Source organism: Sebastes umbrosus, chromosome 10 (assembly GCF_015220745.1).
Source record: "Sebastes umbrosus isolate fSebUmb1 chromosome 10, fSebUmb1.pri, whole genome shotgun sequence".
Taxonomy (NCBI): domain Eukaryota; kingdom Metazoa; phylum Chordata; class Actinopteri; order Perciformes; family Sebastidae; genus Sebastes; species Sebastes umbrosus.
Window position 1 is genome coordinate 12,763,815 of NC_051278.1, and position 10,456 is coordinate 12,774,270.

At 40.4% G+C, this 10,456-nt stretch overlaps 2 protein-coding genes across 2 annotated transcripts; both read right to left on the reverse strand.

Annotated features, from left to right (window-relative positions):
- Positions 1-93: 93 nt before the first annotated feature.
- On the reverse strand, positions 94-6,857 carry pkd2l1 (polycystic kidney disease 2-like 1). Its single transcript, XM_037782917.1, has 15 exons — positions 6,434-6,857; positions 6,036-6,149; positions 4,388-4,515; positions 4,052-4,305; positions 3,746-3,970; positions 3,438-3,666; positions 3,177-3,347; positions 2,920-3,101; positions 2,714-2,834; positions 2,535-2,633; positions 2,326-2,447; positions 1,824-1,941; positions 1,572-1,705; positions 1,310-1,451; positions 94-1,105 (listed from the first exon to the last, which is right to left on the reverse strand). The coding sequence occupies exons 1-15, from the start codon at positions 6,705-6,707 to the stop codon at positions 986-988; spliced, it is 2,433 nt and encodes an 810-aa protein (XP_037638845.1). The 5' UTR covers positions 6,708-6,857; the 3' UTR covers positions 94-985.
- A 2,136-nt stretch (positions 6,858-8,993) lies between these two features.
- Positions 8,994-10,456, reverse strand: atoh7 (atonal bHLH transcription factor 7). Its single transcript, XM_037782870.1, has one exon. It carries the CDS (start codon positions 9,981-9,983, stop codon positions 9,453-9,455), a length of 531 nt encoding a protein of 176 aa, XP_037638798.1. The 5' UTR covers positions 9,984-10,456; the 3' UTR covers positions 8,994-9,452.

The window sequence follows — 10,456 nt, forward strand, 5'->3', positions numbered from 1 at the left end:
TCTACCAGACACAGTAAATAACATATTTAACAATTATTATAAACTGAGGTTCTGAAGTTTGTACCATTTGAATGTTAAATACACAAGACGGCATATATTTTCTAGACATTGGCTCAAAAACCTGTTTACTTTTTTTTTGTTTGTAGTAATGTTGGGCGGTATGAAACCTCAATTATGATGACCACATTTTTTTTTTTTAAACATCCTCTCTGCTGGGTTAATGCTTCCCAAATCCATTTATTTTGTATTTAATGTAAATATGTTTTTAATGAAGGGCTGTAGACGCTGTCATTCATCATGTTTGCTCTGTTACAACAGCAGGATTTGGCAGCTCAGCAGGTGGACAAAGGTGATGAATAATTATCGAACCATATAAACATAATTAAGGGATTATTTTGTAGATACATCTCTCTAAACTGCAAACAAATCAAGGGGCCGATAGCTTGTGAGCAACTGCAATAGAACTTGAACATTCATAAACATTAAAAGACTAAAGCAAAGCAAGCATTACTTAGTCAGATGTTAGGTGGCATAAGCACTGGGTTATATTGCATGACTTTATTTTCCTAACCTACTGCTGAAATAAATGTATATTATACAACACTAATATGTGGATGTACATTCAGGTCTCATCTACAACATACATTGTAGTCTTCTACATATCTGAGCTTAAACTTGAACCAGTTTATTATATTCGCTCTAGTGCAGTCGCCTAGTAAGCATTTCAAAAATGTATTTATACAGTATTTACATACTTCCATGAAATGACTGGCTGTAACTTAAGAGCAGCTGGAGCAAAGTGTTTAATATAGTCATACTGTTTATTGTTAATCTGACCGCCCGGTTGTGGTTTTTCCACCTGAAGAATCCTGTCATTGAACTTTGGAAAGTTGTGAAGCACAAAACATTGTTGGCGTGTGACCCGTTCATCCTCGTGTGTCCGCTGACTTCCAGATAACCCGTGATTCTGTTCCTCAGAGGTAAATCACATATGGCAGTCGTACGTGGAGTTGGTGCGAACTGCTGGTCTCCTTGATGCCATCTCAGCCTTCGTCCCTCTGTCCACACAAACCAGGACACTCCCATCTGAGGCAGAGTCATCACTCTGGATAGGGGTAATCCAAAATAAAACATTGTATTCATAAGAATAAAACTAAGAAAGGCAAGTCTTATGATATATGAAGTATTAAATATTGGACATTACAACCCCTTTGGCATTATCAAGAACACAGTTATATTTGAAAAAATAAAGCATTTGATGCATACAAAGAGGTTTAAGAAAATCTTCATAACCTATATCCATACTCACATCATTATTGGTGACAGTCAGTTTCCTTGCCATTTCGTTCCCTTTAGCTTTCTCTTGTAATCCCAGTTTCTCCATAATCAACTCAATACTGGATGTGATGCCTGCCACAGAGCTTTCAAGCTGGAGAACCTGTCTGGACAGTCTTTCACGGTGAGAGAAAGGTAATTCAGTTTTTAGTCCATTGCAATGAAATTAATATCTTGTATTTGAGGACAAGACAATTCAAGACATTTCATAGGTTAAATGTAAAAAGTCTTCCCACCTTAGAAACTGTTCCCGATCCACAAAGGTCTGACTGGAGTGGTTCTTCTGCTCACTGGATGTTACGGGAGGCTTCTCCACTAATTCTTTCCCATAATTCATTCCAAGATTGTTGAGTTCAGCGCAAAGGGCATCCTGACAAAAGAAAAGGAAACACCATCATGAATTCATTCTTACAAACATGTATTTCATTGCTTGTCAAGCTAAAAAAAAAAAAAGGAACAAGTCTATCTGTATAGACTATCACACAAACCCTCTTTTCCTCCAGCTCGATTTTCATCCTCTCTTGTTCGTCTTCGTCTAGAATTTGGTTCCCGTCATGGTCAAACCGTGAGAAGGCTGCAGAAATTTCATGATCAGCATGTCCCATCCTGCGAGATCATCAGAGCGGTGAGGGTTACTTACGTTTCATACTAAAGTTAGCATATGCTCAAGTCAGTTTATATAGACCTTTTCAAACTTGACAACATAAACATTATAAATGGGCCTCTTTGTATTTCCTGTTGCAATGGTTGTTAATGTAGAAACTGACAGGAAGTAAACTTGGACCATAGCTGTTTCCCTAGCAACAGAATGGCAATGAAAAAGTCTATAGCCCAATATCACAAATCACAAATTTGCCTCAAGGGGCTTTACAATCTATACAGCATACGACACCCTGTGTCCTTTGACCCTCACTTCGGATAAGGAAAAACTCCCCTCAAAATGGAAGAAACCTCATGAAATGATTTTCTTTTTGATGTTTTGTCACTTACTCTTTCAAAGTTTCTCTGAAGTCCTTGAATTCAATTTCTCCAGATCCAGATCGTAGCGCCTTCTGAACATCTGATATTTTCTCCTTTTTAAGTTTCAACTTCATAAATGTCTTCATGTAGCTCTGAATTACAAAAGAAAACCATTTTTGTTTTTAACTCTTGTAAAACTTTATCCATAGATGTATATATTGTTACATGATAATCTTTACCTGTTTGATGATGTCAGTAATCTGTAGCTCATCTTTTTGGGATGAGAGCTCCTCCTTAACCTCAGAATAGGTGTCATTTATGATGGCCAGAAACATGTTCTGAGGGACAGATACATAAAGAGATAACGAGAATGCCCACCTCTTATCTTTTTAAAATCTTGTGTAGCACAATGACTTACCAGTAGAACAAAGAAAACAAAGAACACATAGGTGACAAAGTAGATTGGCCCAAGAACTCTGTTAGCACGGTCAATGGCGTCGTAGTCAAAGTCTCCAAGAATAATCCTGAACTGTGTGAAGCTGCAGAAAGAAAAAACAAAAGGATTAATTAATTCATGCTCAATCATCCTATTTAAATATTTCCGCTGTTTTGGATAACTCTTACATGCACTTGACGAAGGTGCTGAAAGATTCAACCTCTGTCCCAAAGAGCAAATATCCAAGTTGAGCATAGGCGAAGAACACGATGAAGAACATGATGGCGAAGCCCAAGATATCTTTAGCACATCGACCCAGAGTGGAGGACAGCTGAGTCATGGTCTTGTTAAAACTGATGTACTTGAAAACCTAAAGAAAACACACAATCTTTGGGATGACGCTAGACCCAGATTTTTTTGTGAGTGAAAGATGTTAGTACTTTACCTTGATCCACGCAAAGAACAAGTTCACTGCGTTCATGTTGTTGTACTGTGTTTGCCAGAACGCCAGAAATTCAAAATCAGCATAGATACCAGGTTGTTCCAGCAGTTTGCCAAGCAACTTGTCCACTTTGACAGTTCGGAAAATATTGAAGACAATAGCAACGATGGCGAGCTGGGAAGGAGAATAATTTTACTTCTTTGATGCAAAGCAAAATCAGAGAAAAGGACATGTTTGAATCAAATAAGAATGACATTTTCTTACCATTATGACAACAATATCCAGTATGTTCCAGATGCTTTTGAAATAGGAGAGCTTGTGTATTCGCAGCTCAAGAATCTCCTCCACAACGTAATAGAGGATGAATAAACAGAAAACCATCTCGCAGCCGAGGATGAAGAAATCCCAGTAGGTGATGTAGCGGATCAGTTTGACTGTTCTTATCTGGTAGGAAGGGATCGCGCCACCGGTCGCTGGGAATTCAACCACCAACCTGAAAGAGTGGATACGAATTTTGTCAACCAATGCATGATTATCAATCAATGGCTAAAGTTGTCAATAGCGCTTTTTACCTGATGACACAGAACATGTTGATGTTTGCGTTGTAAGTGGAGAAGTCGATGAAGGCTGCTCTGGTGCCTCGGTTAAGCCACAGGTTGTCCACCAGTTCCTTCAGTATGATGGCGCTCTCCTCTTTGGTGCGACTCAGGTCTTGGTAGTATCCCGATCCACTGTATGTGGTCAGCAAGCCCCAGTGAGAGGAACCTTTCACCTCTTTCTCTGTGTGGTAGGTCCAGCTGCAGAGGGGAACAAGACAATGTTGCTGTAGTAACTGCATACCCAAAGTAACCCTGTAAAGAGAACTGTGAGCGGCTTACGCGGTGCCATTGATGAGACCGAAGCTCAGGTCATCCTCCTTCTTATCGTTGTAAACGTCGAAACATCCCGTGATCTCATCTTCGAAGTCGTTGTGGACCTTGCAGGAGTTGTTCATGACCTTGATCTGCCTCATTCTGGGGATTCCCAGCAGCATGTTCTCATAGTAGATGAAGGACTGGTCTCCGCTGTCCAGGGACTGGTTATTGTACCATTTAGTCCAGTAGAGGCCGTCCAGCAGTGGGCCCCGGGTATACTGTTCAAATAAAGAGAGTGGATGCAGTTTGCAATTTCATATTGTCATTTCTCAGTGATGGAGGAAATGAAGGAAAACTCACAGTCCAGAAGTCGGCCATGGTGCCAATAGACTGAAACTTAACCCCACCGTCACCGGCTGTGTTCACAAACAGGTCCGTCATGGCTTTGGTGTAGTAGTAGGTGCTGGAGCTGGTCATACCGTATGTCACTGAAAGACAACGTAATCACATTGTTAGCGGCCAGTCGTCGATTCCTATCTGGCTTTGCTCAGGCTCAACCCTAAATGTTGCTCCATTCAACAGTCCAAGATAAGACAGCTCAGAACCAGACACGCGAGGTCTCATTGAAGACTTGTTGTTTGGCTGTGTTTATGTCACTGCAGTCAAATGGATCCAGATTAGAGGCCGTAATTTGTTTGAAGAGAGAGCACGCTGGCTTGATGCAAATAGCCTCTCCAAACAATGTAAATCTAAGCCAGACAAAGCAACAATGGACATGGCCAAATGCTCTTATCGCTAAAAGGCAAGGGAGCAGTACCCATGTCCCTTTCACTCCTAATGCTCAGCTGGACAATAGCTTTCAGGCAGAGGGATGGGGAGGGCATTTGTGGTAGGCATTAAAGCAGGAGGAAGCTTTTTGATGGTAAATCAACAGTGCCCAAAGTGCTGTGGACAGTAACACCCTGCCAAACAGTGAGCACTTCAACAAGTGACCAGCATTGCTAAAAACAAATTGATTGATTGATTGATTGAAATATACTAAAGTAGACATAAATACAGGAACACCAAACAGCATTTAGTGTTCGAGACACATTTTAATTCTCTTTATGGACCATTATTGTGTGAAAAGAATACATTTTGCATTAACAGTATTTGGAAGTAATTTTCATGCTTGCATGTCAATTCAACAAGTTTCATTAAATTTGGGATAGTAGGTGTAAAATTAGGCTTAAATCAAGTTTCACAACTTTTACTTAGAGTAGTGGTTCACAACTTATTTTCATTGAAGCCCCCCCTACGTGTATCTAAGAAAAACTGAGTCATCACCCTAAAAAAAAAGACCATATCCTTCAACAAAATCCTCAGTTTGAATAAAGTGAGTAAATGAGTTAGTCTTTTTTTATTTGTTATGTGTCTTGATGGATTCACTAAGTGAATGCAGATACATAATTTGATCTTTTTTTTTGTAACAACTTATTTAATTTACTATAAAAGTGTTCCTGCAGAAATAGATGTTTTGTTATTGTGGTTGAATAAATGTAATTTATGGTGTAGTTAGATTAATGCAGGTGCGTTCCTCCCTTTGTGTGCGGCAAGCAGGAGAGCAAATAGACCGCAGTGAAAATGTTGTTTTTGAATGGCTAAACACCAACAAATATGGATTGAAGCAGAATATTTAGTTTGTTTTTGCTACTAAGTAAAATAGTTTTATATACAGACTTCTAATTTTGACAACCTCATAGCAGACAAACCCTGGTGCACCTCTGTGATCTTTGGTGCCCCCGGACCTCAGGTTGGGAACCACTGACTTAGAGTATCTGAACTTTCAAGGTGTATGGAACACTTTTCCGTGCTGTACTGCGTGTAAGAGAACTGCCACAAATTAATGCAAATACTGTTTGAATGTGGTATTGAACATGATTTTTGACTCCCACAAGTGCCAGGAATAGACATCCATATTGCAAATGTAAAATTTTGTCTAGAAAAGGTAGAATAGTAAAATACTTACAAAGGCATATATCCACCAGGAACACCAGATAGACCAGTAACTCCCGTAGCGTGGTTCGGACAAACAATTCTCTGTTGTTTGAGGTGTTTTCAGTCAACGTCGTGCCCCACAAGCCTACGGACAAATTACATACGTGAACTTTGATCCTGGGTTGAAATAAAGTAGCTGATTCAAGACCTAAATTGCTTTGTCCACAGACATTTTTAGGTTCAAGAAATATTGAGTCATATCAGCTCGTATTACAGGCCCACACTGAACCAGAACCAAAGAACGTCTCCAGTAAGATAGATGTTTTTGTCAAGATCTTGTCTAGGTACCATCCATACTCATTAAACTAGCTGTGCAGATGTCACATATAGCAGAAATACTGTTATAAACTCAGCTAAATGGGTTCCTACCTTTGAGAAAAGAGCAGCAACCTCTTTGTTTCTTCACCGGGCTTTGGTCAGTGGCTGGTGGTTCCTCTGGGAATGGGCCGGGGGTGTCCAGTCTGTACATGCTGTCCATGGAGCCTTGGAAGAGGGGCTGAGGGTTGTAGATGGTGCTGACGGCTCGGGGCAGGGGCGGAGGGGAGCTACAGTAGCCCTGGTTCACCCAGGCTCCGTTGCCCACATTATCCAACTCCACCTGCCCGGTCAGGTGGCTGTCGGCCCGGTTGTTCAGGTACTTCATGCTGTTGGACACCTATGTGTGTCTCTGCGTGGACTGCTGATGTTTAGATCAGAGCAGTGCAGGCAGCTTGTGGACACCTGCTGGAGAGATGATTATAAAGAGTGGATGACATAAGCTTTGTTGAGGGAGGAGCTGCTGGTCCTCTGCTGGAGCTTTTGTAGTCTTGAGATTGAGACCCAGTTAAAATACATTGAGGTAATGAAATGGTGGGTGTTGTGCTCACACAACATTGACGTACTTGTGTCCTGCTTTACATGGTTTACATCACATTTAGCCTTGATTTTGTCAGTGATGAATCATTATTGTCATGTTAGCAATAGGCAATGCATTTGGTAGAATCAAATTAAATAACCAGAAAACAAAATATAATAACAACCCTCCTTCAAACTAGCAGTGAAGAGCTGAAATTATACAAATACTTTATACCAAATATAAGGAACTTCACTCTATAGATCTGTACTATACCACATCGTCACCTATTAATATGCTGGAAATGTCTTTAATTAAAAGAGAACATCCAGCCTGAATAATTCAACAGCTAAAAGACAATTTAATTTGTTTTGCCCTCTCAATTACTTCCATGCTGAGCACATTGTTGTCACTATTGATTAACAACTCATACAATAACGTGCTCCTATTGAGGAAATCAATTAATTGCATGTCGATTATATTTTCTGTCACCAACTGTTTGCGGCTTGTGACCGAATTAATGAGGATCCTGATTGCCTCATTACCATCACGCACTTTTTGACTCTGCCATCTATTCATTTTTAACATGCCAACTGTCAGAAAGCATTTATTAAGAATGCATATGAATCATTATGACCATCTGTATCAGCGTTTGGCACCTTGTCTATCGGATCTCTTCTGCCAACCCAACAAGCCCCCTGCAACACTTACCACATGTATATTTACAGGAAGTGTTCTTGGCTGATATCACTAATTAGTCAAGCAGATAAACTAATGAATACTTCAGCTACAGTATATTTAATTGATCTTTTCTATAATTTGGTATTTGATAGTTCATTTTGTGCAGTTAGAGGCATTAAACCAAACAGACTGGAATATGAGATAAAAACAACACATAATTTGCAGGCTAATAAGATGCATTTAGTGTCTTAGCAGTTGGACAGTACAGTTAATACACTGCTTTAGATGTCTTATACTTAACGCAGATAGAGTTTGGGTCCAGCTATGGGCGTTCATGCTTCAGCGGCCGTGAACAGAGCGATTACACACAGCCATTAGCGCACAATAGAGTTTAATTTCTGCTCCCCCTCTGAAGCCGTGGCAGGATCTGGCACACAGGCTTCCTTAATCTGCTGTGGCTTGTGCCACCATTCAAACTTTTTCAAATCTGTAACAATCACTTTTCAGTGGCTGATGATTGCCATTTAAATCTGTAGCTGTGTGACTCCAACAACGGACAGTTGCGGATCATATGGCATCCTGGTGTATCTCTACTTACGTTAGACTGTCCTGTAGCAGAATTGAATCAGTTTAATACTTTAAAACTCCAAAAATGTGTTATTTTTATAGAGAACATTTGAGAATAGAATAGTGATTGTACGTCTCGCCCCCGGCCCCCACCATGAGACTATTTTAAATGTTTCGATTTTGGTTCACCGTTGACGTAAAAGTGTCTTATCTCGGAGCACAGGAGCTCAGGAGCTCAGGACAAAAGGATGATTTATTCCCCAGGGTGCAGAGCGAGGCAGCGCAGCAGACATGACCTGCCATTACTCCCACTGAGAACTTGACACACACAAAACAAAGGGTGTGCTGTAAATTAGGTGATCTCCTTGACAACCCTTGTTTTATTAATTTCAAGTTTTATTACCACACAAAGAAGACAAAGTGAGATTATGAGGGTTAAAATGCTGGAGCTTTCCTATAATAAGTTTTTATTGAAATGAGAAAATGATGCAGTAAAATGTACTATTGTGTAAATGTACTATCAGGATTTTCAGTATGTCAGGGTTATATTTTAAAAATATAAATGTTTTTGAGGATGCTAAAGGGAAATTATGTCAATAAGGAATCATCTTTGTATAGTTAAAAATTGCTTACTTAGCATGTAATGCATTTACGTACAGTAGATACTGTATAAAGCACATTACATACAGCTCCATTTTTTGGTTGCAATATAAAAATCCCATATTTGACCATCATAATTATGATAGAAGACCGTGATAGAAGATAATAAAGAACAAGAGAAATGCTTTTTCATAGAAAATAGTTTTATTTTTTGATCAAAAACTATAATTCAACAAAATAGAGGTCTGCATGTGAAAAATAACATCTATTTTTCAACTCTACAAACGCGTACTTACACTTTGACAAAATAGTTACATGTTGAATTTAACTATGCAACTAAGACCACAATGATTTTCTCAGAATCCATTGAACATTGCACAACATTTTAGGGCCATATCAAAATAACTGATAAAAAAAATACACCATTGTATCTTCAGTACAATCTAGTGATAATTATAATGAGGCTACATTTCTGTCATTGCTATACTTTGAACAAAAAATGCTCAACATTTCCTAGCAAAAATTATTAAAAAAAAAGACTTCAAACTGAAATAGAAGTCTTTCTGATTGTCATACAAAAACTAGATAAATACAAAAAGAAAATAATGCAATACAAATGTATTTACTGTCTCCTGGATTGAAGGAGAAATATTCACATTGTCACTCACATCCAACAACATGACTGATTATCTACCAAGTGGCAGCATTTTATGCGTGGACCTGATGGCCGTCGAACTGATATGGGAACGACGAGTTGATGTAGTCCTGCTCAGTGGGAGAGTCATACCTCAGGAGGCACGGGTAGTTTTCAGGCTGCACGCAGTCAAACTGCAGGTCCAGCCACTGACTGTGAGGAGCGTTGCGTCTCCTGGCGTCTGTCAGGATCCGGTTGAGGGCCATGATGTAGCTGAGGGCCATCTGCAGGGTTTCATACTTGGACAGCTTTTTGTCCTGGCCCCACTGGGGGACCACTTTACGTAAGCGATCAAAGGCTGTGTTCAAACCCTCCATCCTCTTCCTCTCTCTGGCGTTGGCAGCCATCCGTCGCCTCGTGACAGTCTCATATTTCTCTGGGCTCTGGGAGTCCGGTTCTGAGGACTCGGATCCGGAGTCGATGCAGCTGGGTCGCCGAGACTTCATGATTGTTGGTTGAAGAATCAAACCAGTGTGTGTCCTCAGGTCAGAAAGACTAGAGCCGCGTGTCAAGAGGAAGTTTCCGGGTTCAGCTTCAGGGTTCATCAGAGGTCTCCTCAATGTTAAAGCCGGGCTGAGGTCCAAGATGTGTTTCAGATATTTATAAGTCCAGATAGTGGACAGCCTGAAGAGTCCAAGGTGTCTGTGATCCTGGAGACAGTGAGGGAGCAGCTTTTATAAGACGGAGCAGATGAACAGATGAACAGGTGGCAGCAGGTGGAGTCCCCCCCCCCCCTCTCCCTCCATCCTCAATATTGCATATAGAGAAACACACCCATGCAGACTCATAAACACCCACACCCACTCTCTCACACACACTTAGGCATATGAACGCACACTCAGCGCACACACACACACACAAACAAAACCTTAATGAAATTCCAATTATCTTGGGCTGGGCTATCTGGCCGTGGCTTCACTCAGAGCCATGTGTCACAAACACCAAAAGTCTACCATCTGGTAGCACAACTCACCACAGCTGATGGTGCAAACACACTTTTAAAGGGCTAAGATTGTAG

Coding starts and splice junctions, on each gene's coding strand:
- pkd2l1 (XM_037782917.1), bottom strand. CDS start 6,707: ATGAAGTACCTGAACAACCGGGCCGACAGCCACCTGACCGGGCAGGTG. Junction 4,516..6,035: donor CCTGGTGGATATATGCCTTT/GTAAGTATTTTA, acceptor GTTGTCTTTCAG/TGACATACGGTATGACCAGC. Junction 2,634..2,713: donor TTGTTTTCTTTGTTCTACTG/GTAAGTCATTGT, acceptor TCTGTCCCTCAG/AACATGTTTCTGGCCATCAT.
- atoh7 (XM_037782870.1), bottom strand. CDS start 9,983: ATGAACCCTGAAGCTGAACCCGGAAACTTCCTCTTGACACGCGGCTCT.